General features: G+C 46.9%; 1 protein-coding gene across 1 annotated transcript; it reads right to left on the bottom strand.

The window, feature by feature from the left end:
- Positions 1–1,353: 1,353 nt before the first annotated feature.
- GDAP2 (ganglioside induced differentiation associated protein 2) lies at positions 1,354–18,719 on the bottom strand. The gene is made up of 13 exons (XM_056848402.1): positions 18,521–18,719; positions 17,864–18,003; positions 16,746–16,899; positions 15,127–15,215; positions 13,386–13,462; positions 10,280–10,439; positions 9,818–9,968; positions 8,836–8,912; positions 6,507–6,583; positions 5,451–5,590; positions 3,224–3,278; positions 2,389–2,532; positions 1,354–1,398 (listed from the first exon to the last, which is right to left on the bottom strand). Exons 1-13 carry the CDS (start codon positions 18,715–18,717, stop codon positions 1,354–1,356), a joined length of 1,506 nt encoding a protein of 501 aa, XP_056704380.1. The 5' UTR covers positions 18,718–18,719.
- Between the last annotated feature and the right edge of the window lie 686 nt (positions 18,720–19,405).

Here is a 19,405-nt window from a genome sequence, read left to right as displayed (position 1 = left end):
ATGCTCTGCAAGAGGAATCATACACAGAGGACCAATCTGATAAACACAAATAATGATGAGAGCTTTGCGAAGTTCTACGAGAAGTGGAAATTATTTTATAAATATGCCGAGACTTAGTTTTAATAGAAAAGAAACAACAAAGTCAATAGTGGTTAATGATAATGATGTTTTAAATATAAGTTCAGATAACCGTTCTAAGTGCAGAGATATTATGCAGGTTTAAAAGATGATTATTTCCTGACTAGCCTGCATGCTTAGTTCGCCCGATCGATTTTTCTTTTTTGTTTTATAATTTGGACAACTAGAAGATTGAAAAATGATATTGAAAATTAGGGCTATGTAGCCTGCTTGAGACGCTCTTCAAATTTTGTTTTCTTAATTATATGTTGGACAGCTTTATTTTTTCCCTTTTCTGTAACTTCCTTTATTATAAAATAAAAAATAACGGGGGAAAAAAGAGACATTATACACTCCTTCCAGAAGGCAGATACAAATCATTTATTTTTTTTGAGACAAATTCTGCACTCTTGATTTTTTCCCCCCTTGCAATGATACAGATTTCAATCATCAGAGACTTGGCACGTGCTCCAGAGGACCTTATTTACATCATCCGCCTCTCCTGTCCTTTTCCAAGGACACATCGGGACTATAGGAGACTTTGCCGACGGGTCCTTCAGTTTCACGGTTCAGTGGGGCAGCAGCAGCATCGCCTCCCCTTTACAATCTCACATCATCCAGGGAATTAAAGTCAGATTGCCAGAGTACAAACTCGGGTACCATTTAAGACGCTGGCAGGTTTTTTAGAGTGTGCATCTCCAAGGTTCTTGGCTGCAGCTACATTTCCAGATGCCGCTTTTGAAAAATTAATCACGCTAACGGTGGGGGTCCGGGGTGCAAAGATTATAGAATACTGTTAAGCTGATATTGTGTCTCCCCTGCCCAAGCCAAACCAGTCAAGAACAGGGCAGTGAAGGAAAAGCTGAGACCTCGCGGAGCAAGATTAAAACCTGCTCCTGGTACTTCTTGAGAAAACTGTATTGGTGAGGATAAAGTCTTGATATCCGGGGGCGGGGGGGAGAGAGAAAGAAAACCAAATTTAATCCAAAAGTCCAAAACCAGCTTTTCCATTGGAGAGAGAGCAGAGATTTGACACCATGGCTGTTCATGGTGATATGGGTATGCTGATTGCTTGTGTGCTTGAGAATGTAGTTTGTAAAAAAATACCAGAGGTGGGGAGGAAAACCCTTCCCTCTGATCTCTGTACAGGGATCGGGGCAGACCAGCACGGAGGGTGCCGGCAAGCAGCAGATCTCAGGGTCTCGGGAGACCAGAAACAGAGGCAGAGCCGTGAGGTCAGAGGTCCGGAGAAGAAGGGTAAGAATAGTAGGGGCCGTTTTCCTGCAGAGAGAAAGAGGAGTTAATTGATAATGTGGACACACGAGAGCCAGCGTGGTGTAGTGAGTTAAGAGCGGCGGACTCTAATCTGGAGAAACGGGTTTGGTTCCCCGCTCCTCCGCATGAAGCCTGCTGGGCGACCTTGGGCCAGTCACAGTTCTCTCTGAACTCCTCAGGCCACATGGAGGGAAGGCAATGGCAAACAACCTCTGAACGTCTCTTGCCTTGAAAACCCCATGGGGCCACCGTAAGTCAGGTACAGTCTTGCTAAACCACACTAATACACACTGAACCACAAAGTCAGAAAACACGAAGAAGGAGAGTTGGTTTTTATATGCCGACTTTCTCTACCACTTAAGGGAGACTCAAACCGGCTTGCGAACACCTTCCCTTCTCTTCCCCACAACAGACACCCTGTGATGTAAGTGAGGCTGAGAGAACTATGACCTGGCCAAGCTGGCTTCATGTGTAGGAGTGGGGAAACCAACCCGGTTCACCAGATTAGCCTCCACCAGAGGAGTGGGGAATCAAACCTGGTTCTCCAGATCAGACTCCACCGCTCCAAACCACCGCTCTTAACCACTATACCACGCTGGCACAAAGCACAGCTTACTCCAAATCTCCAAGGGACCTCTGCCATTGATATTAGAATGAAATAACTCCACTGCCTGAGTGCTGTATGTACCTTGGGGCAGTCACAGTTCTCCCAGAACTCTCTCAGCCCACGCAGAGGCAGACAATGGCAAACCACCTCTGATAGTCTCTTGCCTTGAAAACCCTACGAGGGTCGCCATAAGTCAGCTGTGGAACTTTTCACCACAGAGGTACAGGCTACTCTTAACAGAAGCAACTTCTGCATCTAAAGAATGCCAAAATCCTGCCTGTTTCCAAAGCAATCAGAGTGGTTTGTGCGCCGAGGGAAGGAAAGGCTATTGGGGAGCTTGCATCAAACCGGGAACAGGACGGGACATTCCGCTCCCGAAGGCACCTTACCCGGGCATCGTATTCGAGAACAAACGGCGGGAAGTCGATCTGTTCAGGGGGGATGGCTGTGAACAGCTGCTGGAGGCTTTCCACGTGGTGGACTTTGTCCTTCAAGCCCGAGACAGTAAAGGTGGTGAAAAACCATGTTGATACCTAGCGGGCAAGAAAGGAACATTAACGCTATGGGAAAACGTTTGTCTAGAGGACACACCGGTAAAGCCGAACGGTCCTTCCGTGTTTTAGCTGAACAAGGTAAAAGCAGACAAAATTAAGCTGATGATCTAGAAACGTTGAAATGTAAAAGCAGGCAAAATTAAGCTGATGATCAAGAAACATTTTATTGCATATTCTAAGACAACTATAAGAAAGGTGCCAGCGGTCACTGCTTCAAGAACCATGGCATGACAGATAATAATAAATAAAATAAACACTCATGTTATTTTATTTATTCATTCTTATATGCCGCCCTCCCCCGGGGGGATTTGAAGGGAGGCAGGAAGAGAGGGATGAACACTTTTTTCCTCCAGAATTCTATGCGATGGCAGAGAGTGAACAGAAATCTCTTCATCTGGTTCTTCAGCAAAGATACAGGGTTAAGTTAGCCAAGGGGCAGAGGACGAGGATCTCTTTCAGGAGACGTCACTTACAAAAGGAGGCATTCGAGGGACTCGACTAGCTACCTAACCCAAACTAGCTATCTAACCCAAATGACTGCAGTGCTATACAATTGATCAGTTCATGGTGCTAAAGACAACTACCGTCTGGCTGGTATTGCCTGATATTTCAGGCCGCATGAACCCTGACCAGAGATGCGACTTGGCCACCTGGAGACGACAAACCTTACCTTTGAGCGAAATGTTGGGTGGACGAAGTACAGGGCTTTCAGATTTCTTTTGTACCTAGGTTAACAAGAAGAGCAGTGAGTGCCTCACATGTGGAACAAACGTTTGCAGGATTGCAAAATAAATAAAAATAAAATAAATAATCTCAGCAATGCTGGCCCAGATTTTGCATTTCACATTTTTTTAAAAGGCCAGTTCTCCCAGGACTACATTTACTGAAGCACTCTGAACAATTTATCTATGCTAAAACTGAAGAGATTATCAAAAACAAAACAGCAAGCAGTAGAATTCTGAGCATCGGATGTTTAATGAACCCTCAGATAAAAACTCTCTGAGAACTGCACTTGCTCCAGCTGGAGCATCGGATCAGGTTCAAGGTGCTGGTTTTACCTTTAAAGCCTTACACGGGTTGGGACCATCGTACCTGCGGGACCGCCTCTCCTGGTATGCCCCCCAAAGAGCTTTACGCTCTACTAATAGTAATCTGCTGGTGGTCCCTGGCCCAAAGAGTGTGTGGCTGTCCTCAACAAGGGCCAGGGCTTTCTTGGCCTTGGCCCCGGCCTGGTGGAATAGTCTTCTTGGTGACATCGGGGCCCCGCGGGACCTTGAGGAGTTCCGCAGGGCCTGTAAAACGGAGGTATTCTGCCAGGCCTATAACTGAAGACAGCCGTGAGACAATCCATCATTACTGGCCTCCCCATCCCGCCCCCGCCCCACTCTTGATATCTGTGGGGGGTTGAACTGCTGATATCCTATTACATGGTGGCACCAGGGTAAATTTATGGCCACCTGTATATAAGTGCTTTATTGAGATTATTGTTTTAATGATGTTGATGATGTATTTATGTATTTTAATTGTTGTTACCCGACCTGAGCGTGGCTTGCTGGAGATAGGCTGGGTTATAAATTTGAAAATAAATAAATAAATAAATAAATAAATAATAAGGCAGCACATCGGGAAGAAAGGCTCTAGCCCAGCCCCTTGCATGCAGCGCTAGTTTTCCACTTGCGGGGAGTTATTAATATAGGGGAACTTTGAAAATGTTATCCTTCCCCCACAGTCTGAAGCAGCACGGTCTCTCCTACCACCTCAGCACTTGGCCACGTTTTACTGTCTGTCTTGTCAAGGCTCCTTGTAGCGGCCAAGGCACTGTGTAGAAATACAATAAGCACGTTATCCGAAAAATGCTCCAAAAACTGGTCCTCCGGGCTCACAAGGGAATCTATGAACTTTTTTCACAGTTCTGGCTCATACTCGCGTAATGGAAGAAAAAAAGAGGGGAATAAAACCCAGCCTAAAAACAGAAGCTGGGTACCCAAGGTTGATAGCACAATGGCATTTCCTAGGGCTGATCTCTGTAACCACATACCAAATGCGTTTCGGCCTATTGGGCCTTCATCAGTGGTTAATTAAAACCCACGTCAAGCCTGCACACGTTTACAGAAATAAATAAACACATATACAAACAGTTCAAACCCAACCAGGCATGTGTATAGGTTGTAAAATCTATTACCAGTTACTTAAACATCTGGTCAGATTGGTTCTAGTTGTAATACTGGTTAGTATATGAGAGACATATACTATCTGCTAGGTTGATACCTGCACACATAGTATATGAGAGACATATACTAACCAGTATTACAACTAGAACCAATCTGACCAGATGTTTAAGTAACTGGTAATAGATTTTACAACCTATATACATGCCTGGTTGGGTTTGAACTGTGTGTATATGTATTTATTTATTAATTTCTGTAAATGTGTGGAGGCTTAACGTGGGTTTTAATTGACCACTGATGAAGGCCCAATAGGCCGAAACGCGTTTGGTATGTGGTTACAGAGATCAGCCCTAGGAAATACCATTGTGCTATTTTAATGTTTTTTTTTAAAATTTAACCTTTACATAGCGCTTCTAACAGTTCATACTCGTGTAAGCCAGTATTCCTCCCACTCTGCTCGGCAAAGCTTAAAGCCTTCCTCCAGCTGAAGGGGCTCTCTTCCCCCATCGGCCGTATAAGTTGGAGGAAGACTCCTTAGGGTGGAAGGTTCAAACCTGGCTGAGCAGAGTGTTAGGATACAGGCCGTACCCCTGGTAGGGTACTTGTCCTCCTATTTTTGGGCGGATAAAGCTTCTTTGCGGTGTTTTATTTATTTATTTATTTATTTTGTCAAGAGGGGAAAAATAAGACGAGATGGCACGACTAAAAGACACCCCAGAGGTCACTCACTTGACATTGACGATGTCGTAGAGTTTCTTCAGGAAATCCGAGTCTAGGTGATTGTAGACATTAGTGAGGGTGTGGAAATACACAATGACGTATTCCTTCACTACGATGTGGTCCATCACATGGATGAAATACAAGAGAGCCTGATTTAAATACAAAAGGTAAAATAATAGCATGTGATGTTTGGACATTTGCATTTCATATGTAAAAAGGTAACGGTCCCCTGTGCAAGCACCGGGTCATTCTTGACCCTTGGGGTGACGTCACATCCTGACGTTTCCTAGGCAGACTTTGTTTACGGGGTGGTTTGCCAGTGCCTTCCCCAGTCATCTTCCCTTTACCCCCAGCAAGCTGGGTACTCATTTTACCTACCTCGGAAGGATAGAAGGCTGAGTCAACCTTGAGCCGGCTACCTGAAACAGACTTCCATTGGGATCGAACTCAGGTCGTGAGCAGAGCTTGGACTGCAGTACTGCAGCTTGCCACTCTGCGCCACGGGGCTCTTATTTCATATTTAAGTGACGTTTAAAGTCTAAGCGAGATTCTTTTCATCAGCAGATCCACGCTCCCCTTCCCCAACTAGAAAAAAGTTTAAATCTGATCGTTAACAATTTAAGGATTCTCCGCAAGAAGTTCTGACATACTAAACATGGTTTGAAACAGCTCACGAGACACGTTCCCAGGTCTGGTGCCAAGGGAGGTGTTCCAATTCAAGGTGAGCAGCACAATCCTATGCTGTCTAAGCCAGCTGGTTTGTATCCAATGATCTGCGGACCTCAGATGTCTGCTCAGTACCTCCCCCCTCATTTTGCTCCCCCAAATCGGAAGACCCTCAAGAACAGCGTAGCAGGCAGAGCGGGAATTTGCAGTGGGAGGGGAGACTTTGTCAAAAAACGGTGAGAAATCGCAGCACCCTTATTTGAAGATGTAAAGTGCCATCGAGTCTTCGAAACTGCGTGGTTGGAGACCCGCCGTTGAAATCAGGATTTAAAGAGAAGCACTTACAATTCTAAAGAATCACTGTCATAAATATTTTAAAAAATTATCTCGGGATCTCACCTTTTCCATGTCTATAAGAGTTACGGGAATATTCCTTCCAACCACGGCCATCACTGTGCGGCCGCAGTTATCCACACCTACAAAAAAAAAAAAAAAAAAAAAAAAAACAAATAGAAAGAAATGTGAGGTTAATATTCAATCAATCAATCTTTAATTTACAGTCATTTGACCAAATCAAAATAACATACGATCACCATAAAACAATATTAATTGCTCAACAAATCCATAGATAAAAATTATCAACACGATCCCAATACAATCCTATTTCTGAAATGGACCATATTCTAACTTCTCAAAGGTTTATCTAATAGCATTTACTATTTATGATTTACATCTTTCCGTGCCTTATATATAGTGGCACAAAGTTCAGCCACACATCTCGAGATTAATGGGTTACTATCTTCCAAAAGTAGTTGAGTACGAATTTCATCAGACAGACTTATATGGTTTTTTTAAATTTCCTGGATAGTCTTGACTCTTATCTCATGATGGAGAGGACAGTACAGTAAGGCATGCTCACGGGTCTCAATTTCCTCATCATCACACGGGCAAGTTCTTTCGGAGAAGGGGATTTTCCTATATCTGTCTTCTATGACAGCCAATGGCAAAGCTCCACACCTGGCTAACGTGAAGGCTCTTCTAAATTTATTCACCTCCAACGTCGTCAGATATGGGGCTGTCCTCATCAAATGTTTGGATTCCTGTGAGGCTATGAAACCAGGCGATCTTGCAAGGTGATGCTGCCTCTCAGTGTCTTCTGTGTGTGTAAAGTGCCTTCAAGTCGCTTATGGCGACCCCTTTTTTTGTGTTTTCATGGCAAGAGACTAACAGAGGTGGTTTGCCAGTGCCTTCCTCTGCACAGCAACCCTGGTATTCCTCGGTGGTCTCCCATCCAAATACTAACCAGGGCTGACCCTGCTTAGCTTCTGAGATCTGACGAGATCAGGCTAGCCTGGTCCATCCAGGTCAGGGCTCAGTGTCTTCTACTTTTGCCTAACTATTTTTTTAAACTGCTCTTCACTCATTTTCAATAAATCCTAGGGTAAGAACCCTAGTTTCCTTAGGTTTAGTTGCACCTCCTCGAACCATTTGGAGTGAGGTTAATATTGAAAAACAAAAACGATGACACTTCGCTGCTCCATCAGCGGAAATAAAGTCAAACCAAAGAATTAATAGTTCATAAGACAACAGCAGCGCTGAAGCGACAGGTTTTCGGCAGAACAGTCGCTCGCACTTTCCTTCTGTCGCGCCCCCCCGAGCTTTCAATGCAGCTCTGGCAGACGTTTTGCAACTTCCATAAAGAATGAGCAGAGAACACAAGGAAGCTAAGAAGCAGTCCAAATCCTTTCGCTGGAGTCTGGGGAGAGAACTCCACTTTGACACACTACAGGCGTGGAGTACAACGAAAGCACATCTGCGTGTTGCAAAATCAAAGCAGAACAAAAACAACAGAAACAAACCTTTCAGAAGCTACTCGTGTGTGCGCCCGAAAGATAGCTGGGAAGGGGTTAACTCTGATTCTGGTTTGGGCTGCAGACAAGTACAATTCCACTCCTCTGTATCGCCTAACCAACCCAACAAGTGACAAATCAGATGCCCCTTTATAATTAACCCTTTGTACGCCAAAAACATGTTTTCAGGTTTTTTTGGCAAGTAAAGGGTAAGCTTCAAATGGGCATCTATTATTTTTATCTTGCAACACATCTGCCTATTTCTGATTTTTCGGGTTTGCGGAAGTGAGGACCTGTGGGGCAGTTCTCTTCCCCCACCCCTTATCTGGGAACTTCATGGATAACAGGGAGTTGGGGGTGGAGCTTTCTTGCGCTAGTCCTCAAGTTCTCCTCTTTCACATGGTAAGATATTCAACAGAAGGTTCGTCAGAGGGAAATTTCTGGAATAAAAATGGAATGAATGCTAAACTGGGATGGAGTTGGGGGGAAATGTGCTCACCCCTAGAAAAGGCCTAAGGCAACAATCCAGGGAAACACAAAAACAACCCCGGGTGGATGACTGCTCATGAACAAGAAGAGACACAATCCTGAAGGGGTTTAAAGACACAGCAAGCCCTCAGCCTTTCTCGCTCTCAAACCATTTTCAGCTTCTGCTCATCCCCATCAACATCCCAAAAGTTTCCCATCCCGTGTTCCTTGCATTTTGGTGTCGACTTTTTTTAACCTACCTTTTCCAGATTTCTCTGAATAATTGAACTTCCTCAAGTGATATCCTGCCCTCCTTTTGCTGTGCCGTTTTGCTTACCCTTCACCGCAAGGCAAACCCTCAGCAAAGAGGAATTGGGGGGGCAAAATCCATTTCTCGTTTTAAAACTCACCAGTTTGGTACAAAGCTTTGAGGGAAGCGATGTCCGAGAGATCCTCCGCTCTCGCCTGACAGAGCCAGCGACTGTAACTAGAAGGCAACCACATGTGAGATCAGGATGGCCCAATGTTTGGCATTCAAGGCTATCATAAAAGACCAGCAGCGGAGGCCTTTTCTCCAGAGGAGCACGCTGAAATACCCCAAGACAACTTATGCCTTATTGATCGGAATGCCATAGGGGCACACAAAATAGCAGTGAGCAATTACACGGGCAGGATCCTGCGGATCCATTCGGGCAGCAGAAGCACTTTTCTCTAGTGCAGCAAATAATACTCACTCAGCAGCATGGGAGCCACTGGGTGACTCTTCTGAGCACCGTTCCTCGATGAGACACCCAACCCATGTTCCAGGACAAGACACAACATAGAATCATAGATTTGGAAGGGACCATACAGGCCATCTAGTCCAACCCCGTCCAATGCAGGATCCGCCTAGAGCATCCCTGACAAGTGTTTGTCCAGCCTCTGCTTAAAGACTGCCAGTGAGGGGGATCTCACCACCTCCCTAGGTAGTCGATTCCACTGTCAAACAACTCTTACTGTAAAAAATTTTTTCCTAATATCCAGCCGCTACCTTTCCACCCACAATTTAAACCCATTATTGTGAGTCCTGTCTTCTGCTGCCAACGGGAACAGCTCCCTGCCCTCCTCTAAGTGACAGCCCTTCAAATACTTCAAGAGAGCAATCATGTCCCCCCTCAACCTCCTCTTCTCCAGACTAAACATTCCCAAGTCCCTCAGCCTTTCCTCATAGGGCTTGGTCTCCAGGCCCCTGATCATCCTCGTCGCTCTCCTCTGTACCCGCTCGATTTTGTCCACAACCATGCAGCCATCAGCATAGGCCCACATAATGCGCCTCGCCCCCAAGCCAAAGCCCATGAAGGCTGTCGACCGGCACACCACAAGCATTAGCGCCTGTTTGCAGCATCCTCTCACTTCCTCTGATGCTGTTTCTTCAGCGCTGCTTCCGAGAGCTGCCCCTGGAGAACGAGGCGCCTCTGCTTGTCCACGTCCCCTTCCATGCGGGCAAAAGCGTGGGAGCCAATGAACGCCAAGTCCGCTTCGAGCCCTTCCTCGTCAGAATTCTCTGCCAAAGAAAAAAGGGTCCAAGAATAAGAGAGAAGCCGTCGAGAGAGCGCCACCGTGAACATTCGGCACAACAAAGCCAGAGAACCGCACAGCAGCTTGGATAAAAATCCCAGTGCGACGTCGCCCAGATATGATGCAGATGGAGTGCCTCCGAGGCGAGGAGTCGTTTGGCTCAGATGTAATGCTAAACCCTGGTTCATTCTGACCCACAAGGTGAAAAGGAGGCTACAGGAATCTGCTTTGCGGGATCCATTCCCAACACTCTCCGAGTCTCGCCCAGATTCTCTTGGGCGCAAATGCCTGACTCACCTTCTGAAATGCCTGGCTTTTCGCTAATTCTGATCTGACGCTCGGGCACCACCGGCTCCCCCTCTGCATTACCAATATCAGCAGGCAGGAAAGGCAAGGACCACCTCTCCTCTTCTAGCGACCTTGGGAAATACAGAGGCAGCATCTTCTGGTAAGCGGCCTGTAAAACCAAGAAAGCTTGAGGGGATGCTTTGCTGCTAAACTCTGGTTTTCAAGGCAGGCTGGGAACGAGGGCCTGGCTCCCGTGTTCAGCCAGAGCGCTTCAGATTCATGGGCGTGGTGCTGATGAGAGAGGGAGAACTCACCCAAGGCCTCTCCTCCTCGCAACCCTCGTGGTTTTGGCCTGTGAGGGACCCTGAATCCCAGCAATGCCTTCCTGGAGGGGTCACAGGAGGCTTCTGAGAAAAGGGAAAAGGTGGGGTGGGAAATCTGCTTCCGCAGGTGGGATGCCTGCAGGATAGCATTTGGCTTTCGAAATAACAGGACCCGTAAGTGAAACGGCTGTACAGTCATAGTGGTCCGCACAAAACCCAAGATCAAAATCTGTGCAATACTTGTTGTGAGGACCAGACAAAATGACACAAAATTACAGCAGTGGCTCTCAACCTTTTTTTCTCCATCCCCTCCCTTTCACCTTTGTTCAGGATATAATTCCCCCCTTCCCAAGATAGTCATAAACTTTAATGAATGCCACAGATTAAATTAAAAACAAACTACAATTTTACAGATTGCACATAATCTACAGGACATCACACTTTGCAAAATGTGTGTGTGTGTGTTAAGTGCCATCAAATCGTTTCCGACTCATGGCGACCCCATGAATCAATGTCCTCCAAAGTGTCCTCTCCTTAACAGCCTTGCTCAGATCCTGCAAATGGAGGGTGTGGCCTCCTCCACTAGTTGCTAAATAGTGGTCCCAATTCCCCCCCTGGAACCCTAAAATCCCCCCACAGGGGGAATTCCCCCCTTGTTGAGGACCCATGCTTTACAGCATGGTCTGAAGAATCTGTGTTCTGTGTTTTTAAATTTTGGAACATCCAGCCTGATGGAAGGGTTTTGGGGAGCCTGGAAGCTTGCACAAGGCCGGTTGGTCCCAATAAAAGGTTTAAACAAGATTTCACCCTTGTTTTCGGCAACTGAAGAAATGTGTCCCTCGACATCAGACAGCTAGAAGTAAGCAACTGCTCAATAAACCTTATGCTGGTAAGAAACTAGAGGCGGCTTGGGGCCATCACTCAAATTTATTAACAACAAGAATGCAACCATCTTACGAGGCAAACGGTGCAATCCTGTGCGGAGTTGCTCCAACCTAGGTCCACTGAATTAATGGGCTTGAACCGGAAGAAATCTGCAAAGGATTGCAGCCATAAATCTATTGTGGCTAATGCATCAATGGGAGCCAGTGTGGTGTCGTGGTTAAGGCAGTGGTTCCCAACGTGGGGCACGCGCCCCACAGGGCGGGAATTTGATTTTTAAGGGGGGCAATTTGAGAATGAGTTATTAACAGTGAATTTTTTGCATTTCTTCTGGTTCTAGGGGCCTCATATACAGTATATAAATATATATTGTGACATACACATTTCAAAAATTAAAATCAGAATGTACACGGCAGTCAGCTGGTGACAATGAAGAGGGGGAAAGCCCGCTATTAGGAGTGGTGAATAGGAGTTCACTTTTTGAATAATAAGAATTATACGTCACAGGGGGGATTTTAGAGATGCTTACCATATTTTTCTCTCCATAGGACGCACCGCTCCATAAGACGCACCTAAGCTTTTGAGAGAAGAAAAACAAGAAAAAATCTTGTTTTCCTCCTCTAAAAACCTGTCTTATGGAGCGAAAGCCGGCTGGGCGCGTGCGCGTCGGGATAGCGTGTCGGAACCGGCGTTCCCTGCCTCGACGGCCAGCTGGGAGGCGGCCGGGACGCACAGAGCCGGCTCGTGTCGTTCCAGCGTGCCCAGACGGCTCTGTGCGCCCCGCCCGCCTGCCAGCTGGCCGTTGGGGTGGGGAAAGCTGGCTCGCGCTGGAACGACGCAAGCCGGCTTTCCCCGCCCCACCCGCCTCCCAGCTAGGAGGCGGGCGGGGTGCACAGAGCCGGCTGGGCGCACTGGAACGGGGTGCCCGCCTGCCAGCTGGCCGTAGGGGCGCACAGAGCTGGCTGGGCGCGCTGGAACGACGCGAGCCGGCTTTCCCCGCCCAGACGGCCAGCTGGGAGGCAGGCGGGGAGCACAGAGCCGGCTGGGCACGCTGGAACGGGGTGCACAGAGCCGGCTCGCGTCATTCCAGCGCGCCCAGCCGGCTCTGTGTGCACATTCGTTCCATAAGATGCACGGACATTTCCCCTCACTTTCGAGGAGGAAAAAAGTGCGTCTTATGGAGCAAAAAATACGGTAGGCGGGGCATAGGCAAAAAAAGATTGGGAACCACTGGGTTAAGGTGTCAGACTAGGACCTAGAAAGGTAAAGGTAGTCCCTGGTGCAAGCACAGGGTCATTCCTGACCCATGGGGTGATGTCACATCCCGACGTTTACGAGGCAGACTTTGTTTACGGAGTGGTTTGCCAGTGCCTTCCCCAGTCATCTTCCCTTTTACCCCCAGCAAGCTGGGTACTCATTTGACCGACCTCGGAAGGATGGAAGGCTGAGTCAACCTTGAGGCGGCTACCTGAAACCAACTTCCATTGGGATCGAACTCAGGTCATGAGCAGAGCTTGAACTGCAGTACTGCAGTCTGCGCCACGGGGCTCCTTAGGACCTAGGAAACCCAGGCTTAAATCTCCACTCGCGGCATAGAAGCTTGCTGGGTGGGTGACCTTGGGCCAGTCACATACTCTCAGTTCTGACCCTGGCTAGTACTTGGAAGGGAGACCTCCAAGGAATACCAGGCTCGTGAGGTGGAGGCAGTCAATGGCAAACCACCCATGAATATCTCTTGCTTTGAGAACTTTACAGAGTCGCCATAAATCAGCTGTGACTTGACGGCAAAAATTTTTTTAAAATGCAGTAGCGTGTTGAGGATATGGCACAAAACTTTTGGGATCGAGACAGGGCAAAATGATCAACTGCAAAGAAGCGTCTATAGAGGCACCAAAAATAACAGCACGCACCTCTTCGGACTCAGATACCGCGAACACCACTTTTTCAAGGGTTTCTCCGTGAATCTCGAGAAACCGCCTAACTGTCCCTGCAAGGAAAAAAACAAAAAGCAAAATAAGACCAAAGCCTCCTCTAGAGAAGGCGACACAGAAGACACGCTCCTTTCTGTTTTGCTGCTGCCTCACCTGGAGGCCAGCTCTGGAAGCAGAGGGCTTGGACCCACCTCTTTGAAGTCGGTGGTCAACAGAAACAGCAGGGATGCCTGATCTGACTTTGTCCATGCACAAGGGCGCTCTTTCCCATATGACACCCTCAGTGCAAGGGGCTTGTGCTGAACTCCGTTCTTGTGGACTGCAGCACAGCATAGCGGAGGGGGCAGGGGCAGCTTTTTCGCCTAGAAACTGGGTAGTATTTTGTTCAGGAAGTCTCTCTCTCTGCATGTTAGTGACTTTCCTAGAGGGTGGCTCCCCCCCCGCCCCCCCCGCTTGCAGAACAGTTCCTCCAGAGGAAAGTTCCACCACTAGGGGAATGGAAACTTGGGATCCAACCCTGGGTTTGTACCTTGTTTTGTCTAGAGAGAGTGGATGAGTTCTGCCACTGCACCACACGACCCTTAAGGAAGCTTGCTTAACCCCTTAAGGAACCCTTAAGGAAGCTTGCTTGGGCTTTGAGTGCTGTTGCTGCTATCTCTGCATTCTTTTTAGTTGCTGTTTTGGATATTAATTGGAGGCCACTATGGCATTAAAGGTGGGTTAAACTATTCCAAACAAATACATGTATTTTAAAAGCTTCAAACTAGCATGTCATCTGAACTGACGCACCGTGGTTTGAGGTGGGCTAAACTATTCCAAACAAATACATGTATTTTAAAAGCTTCAAACTAGCATGTCATCTGAACTGACGCACCGTGGTTTGAGACTGACCGGCAAACCGGACACCAAAGGCCTGATCCGCAGCCACAGTTTGCGCTAATGATGGTTTGGCTCGATGTCCTAATTGACAAGCTATTGTTATAAGGAGTTGCTCAATAGAGATGGGGGTGCTAGAGCAGGCGGAAGACCAACGCTGACTGGCAGCTCAGCATCCTGATTTGCTTGGAAGCGCCGATTGACCTCTGGGTTCAAAGTTACCCTCAGCACAAACCGTGGTTTGGCATTACGTCTGAATCTTATCCTTTAGCTGCACATACTAGCTGGCTTTAGCAGCCACATCTTCATTTAGCACGCTGTTCCAAGTTAGATACGCAAGGGAGTCACTCCATGCTTTGCAGGTAATTTGCTAGCTATTCTTCAAACACATAAGGTCTATCAAGTTACCAGTGGTTAGAAAATACTCAACTCGCAAGATCAACAGTTATCTTAACAATTAAAGACATTTTGCATGGCATAGTCATTTCTACATTCCTAACAACAAAAGGCAGTAAAATCACCATGTGCGGTTTCCGTATTATTGATTTAAGGGGAAACTGCGCAATGCAAGAGACCTAGAGCTGCCTAATACTGACGCCTGTGACCCTTCTGAGGCTACTGGGGAGGGGCCGTGACTCAGTGGCAGAGCATCTGCTTGGCATGCACCAGGTCTCAGGTTCAATCCCCGGCATCTCCTGTTAAAGAGACTAGGCAGGTAGGTGATGCGAAAGACCCCTGCCTGAGACCCTGGAGAGCCCTGCTGGTCTGAGTAGACTGTACTGACTTTGATGGACTGAGGGTCTGATTCAGTATAAGGCAGCTTCATGCATTCATGTGTACTTACGCAGTGCTATGTGAGTTGCATCTGCCAAAGGGTAACCTCGTCTCACAGTGTTTATGACGCAGAATCCCACTGAAGTCATCGCCTGCTCCCTGCAGTGAAAAAGAGGCACAGTCATAAACTCCCCGACGCTACCCAAGCCCAAGAAAACTGAACACCACATGACACAGTACAACAGCAGGGACCAGAACTGCTAGAGCAACTTGGAAAGTTAATCAGATTCATGTATTGTTGCTGCACAGAGAAGAAGAAAAAGAGTGGTTTTTTATACCCTGATTTTCTCTACCTTTAAGGAGTCTCAAAGCTGCTTACAACCACCTTCCCTTCCCCTCCCCACAACAAACACCTTGTGAGGTAGGTGGAGCTGAGAGAGTTCAGAGAACTGTGACTAGCTCAAGGTCACCCAGCGGGCTTCATGCAGAGGAGCGGGGAATCAAACCCGGTTCTCCAGATTAGAGTCCGCTGCTCTTAACCCCTACACTACGCTGGCTCCTGCAGCACCCCCCTAGAACCAAGTATTTTTTTTTAAAAAAAACTGACAAGACTGTTTTTGTCCTCAATGGCAGCAATGAAATTACTCTGATTTTGCTCGTATATGATGCTCCCAGAAGGTATTACTCTCATAAAACTTCAAGATGCTTCTGCAATCTGGGAACAAAAACACCCAGACTATCAAAGCAATGTATAGTGTCCAGATCATGCAAAGTGATGGTATCGCTTTACTCTGCTCTGGTTAGATCTCACCTATTGTGTTCAGTTTTGGGCACCGCAATTTAAGAAGGATGTAGACAAGTTGGAACGTGTCCAGAGGAGGGCAACAAAGATAGAGAGGGGTCGGAAGACCAAGTCCTATGAGGAAAGGTTGAAGGAGCTGGGTATGTTTAGCCTGAAGAGGAGAAGACTGAGAGGGGATATGAGAACCGTCTTCAAGTACTTGAAGGGCTGTCACATAGAGGAGCATGCCGAGTTGTTTTCTGCTGCCCCAGAAGGTCGGACCAGAACCAATGGGTTGAAATTAAATCAAAAGAGTTTCCATCTAGACAACAGTTAGAGAGGTTCCTCAGTGGAACAGGCTTCCTCGGGAGGTGGTGAGCTCTCCTTCCCTGGAGGCTTTTAAGCAAAGGCTAGGTGGCCATCTGTCAGCAATGCTGACTCTATGAACTTAGGCAGATCATGAGAGGGAGGGCACCTTGGCCATCTTTTGGGCATGTAGTGGGGGTCACTGGGGGTTTGGGAGGAGGTAGTTGTGAATTTCCTGCATTGTGCAGGGGGTTGGACTAGATGACCCTGGTGGTCCCTTCCATCTCTATGATTCTATTCCAACGACTCTCCCAGCACAACTTTTTGACTTTATGCTTGCCATAAGCAGGTTTGAATTAAGCAGTGGTTTCTCAGGGCCAGAATCAGTGAACAAAAGGGCTCAGCTCTGAAAGATGGTGGGGTATTAAGAAGCACCAGCAGGGAATATGACAACAGCTCAGCAATGAGGGAGAAAGCTGCCAGGAATGTACACGCTGCTTATGAATCACACTGTTTTCATGCTGCTTACAAATCACAAAATCTCTGCACGCCTTTGAGCATGCTAGAGAGTGCTTGCTCCTCGTGAGCAGACGCCTACTTACTTTGCGATCTGTAAAATGTTGCGGTAGCAGCTGTACAAGGAGCTCTCTGCAGCTGTGCGGTACCGGCTCTTGTATTTGGGCCCCACCGTGTGGATGATGAAACGCGCGGCCAGGTTGAAGCCCTTGGTCAGCTTGGCCTCCCCTGTCCGGCAGCCTAAAGACAGAAGACAAGAGAAGAAGGAAATAAGAGAAGTAATGAATAAGAGAAGTAGTAAAGGCAACTGAAGTGTGTATATGTTTGAGTCCCAGAGTCTTTATGCCTCTAGATGGGCAAACAGCACAGTTCCCCAGGGAAGCTTAAAGTGCAGCTGGCAGGGAAGCTTGGTGGGAAGGGCAGCTGTTCAGGAAAGAAGTCCCACCGTACATTTGCCTGTTTAGACTGGGGCGTTCAGATACATCTCTGTTGACAATAAAAGGCTGCCTTTAAAATGATTCCTGACCGTTGCCCCCAAACTTAGACAGATCTTAGTCACGTGAGATTATGTATTTAGGATGACCAAAAGCTGAATATTTTATATGAGTGTCAGCATGGTGTCGTGGTTAGGAGAGGTGGACTCTAATCTGGAGAATCGGGTTTGATTCCCCACTCCTCCACGTGCAGTCTGCTCGGTGACCTTGGGCTAGTCACCGTTCTCTCTGAACTCTCTCAGTCCCACCTACCTCACAAGGTGTCTGTTGTAGGGAGAGGAAGGGAAGGTAAGCCAGTTTGATTCTCCTTAAAAGGGAGAGAAAGTCTGCATATACAAACCAACTCTTCTTCTATGTTGGGATTATTGCCAGGTGGACAGCAATAAATTTAGAGAGAGACGAATAAACTCTTTAAGTATGAAAAGAATTGGGACTGCAACAGTATATGGAATACGCCCCCCCCCCACCTTGTTGTGGCTTCTGCTGTTTTTACAGCAGAAGTCTTGGTATAGTGAGAGTTTCGCAAGTTTGAACAGTTGTTTTCATTGATTTAGAGACCAGTGACCAACCTCTGTGCCAATATACATATGTTTGTTTGTACATGAATGTAACAACTAAGGTACCAAGAACAGAGAGCTGTGCTGAAAAACTCGGTCTGGGTAAATGGACAGAAACTGGGCAGGTTTACTCAAGTTTAATACTAAACCTACCTTTGAGTTTCTGTAGCTCGACCCTCAGGTCAGGTCCTGCATGCAAGTAGATACTTTCCGACACAGGATTTTTATCTGTGAGAGACTCATTGCTGGTGTTCACTATGGCCGTGGAGTTTAGCAGAGCTACGTCGCCCCTCCTGCGGAAAGATCACTGCCGTTCATTGAGCAGCACACACACAAAAACGAAATGCACGAAAAAGGAAGATCTACACAGCTTGTACACAGGTCTCTCTCATGCTCTTGTACATATTAACAAGACAGCAGCAAGCAGTTTGTTTCCACACAGACTGTGCCAATGTTCCCAGAAGTTATGAGATGTAACACCATGATTTACCACTTCTGAAGAAGTAAAAAGGCAAGAGACAGAAATGAGAAGCTTTTCTCCCACTCTCATAATACTGGAACACGGGGTCATCTGCTGAAGCTGGGGCCATTACAGAGACACCTAAGAAATGCCTTATTGGATAAGACAAACAAAATAATATCTGCCCAGATGCACACTCTTGTCCACCGGAAACTGGCCAACCAACTTTCTTCTCACCTATCGCAGACTTCACGGGCACCCAGTTCCAATCGCAATAACCGCTTGTTCACACAAAACTGGCAAATTGTTGATCGATGCAAACGTATTCGGTTCACGAGATGGAAACTTACCACAATATGATTTTTGCATTAATGTCTTTCCTGTACGGGAAGGGCGACCGGGCATCCGCTTGGCATTTTTCAGGCAGGCTTTGAGAGTCTGCCTCATAAAGGTCAGCCCATCCCGGCAACCTTTCAATATCCACAAAATGGGAAGGAGCGCCCAGGGGATCCATGGAAGGAGGAGGGAGGGCTGGGCCTATTTCCATTGATTGTGCAAGCAGTTCCCGCTGAAGTCTTCCTGGTGCTTTGGATAAAAGAGATGCAACCAAATCAAATACTTGATTTTTAATTTTTTTAAAAACTTGTGACAAGGCTGGAAAACAATTTCTGTGGAAAAATACATGCAAAAGCCACAACAACCACCTGCACCCTCATGGGTTTTTCAATTATGAAATAATATTCCCACAGCAGTGACAATCTGAAAGCGGTCATTTGGAAGGTATCCAAGAATGTAGTGCATCATTAATAAATTCATGAGATTAATCCGATTGGCTTCTGAAAATGGTATTGTACGTTCTTGGACCCTTCCCAAGGGAGTGTTTTCACGCTCTTCCCCCACCCGCCAGCAAAGGGTTCTCATTGGCTGAATATCACTGTTTCCTTCCTGAAGTGTCCAAAACGACCTCCTTGGACCCACTTTGTACAACAGCAGAAAAGGGGGAGGTTACTCTGCTGTTGGACCATACCCCTTTAGACTGCAAGCAAGGGTGCCCTCGTTGTATGTAAAAAAAATAATCTGGCACCTAGAAAACTGCACATCAGGGAGTTCTAAGTCTAGCCTTTGCCCTGATCATACCGGCTCTCTCTATCCAGGAATCTATTTCCCAGGAAAGCCTCCACCAGAGGTAAGTACACTCCATACAGGTTTCCCTCCTCTGGTACTTTTAGCAAGAA

The sequence above is a fragment of the Euleptes europaea genome, chromosome 4, assembly GCF_029931775.1.
Source record: "Euleptes europaea isolate rEulEur1 chromosome 4, rEulEur1.hap1, whole genome shotgun sequence".
NCBI classification, from domain to species: domain Eukaryota; kingdom Metazoa; phylum Chordata; class Lepidosauria; order Squamata; family Sphaerodactylidae; genus Euleptes; species Euleptes europaea.
This window is presented reverse-complemented; position numbering and strand designations above follow the sequence as displayed.

Coding starts and splice junctions, on each gene's coding strand:
- GDAP2 (XM_056848402.1), bottom strand. CDS start 18,717: ATGGAAATAGGCCCAGCCCTCCCTCCTCCTTCCATGGATCCCCTGGGC. Junction 13,463..15,126: donor TGCAACTCACATAGCACTGC/GTAAGTACACAT, acceptor TTTTCCTTGCAG/GGACAGTTAGGCGGTTTCTC. Junction 3,279..5,450: donor TACGACATCGTCAATGTCAA/GTGAGTGACCTC, acceptor TTGTTAACCTAG/GTACAAAAGAAATCTGAAAG.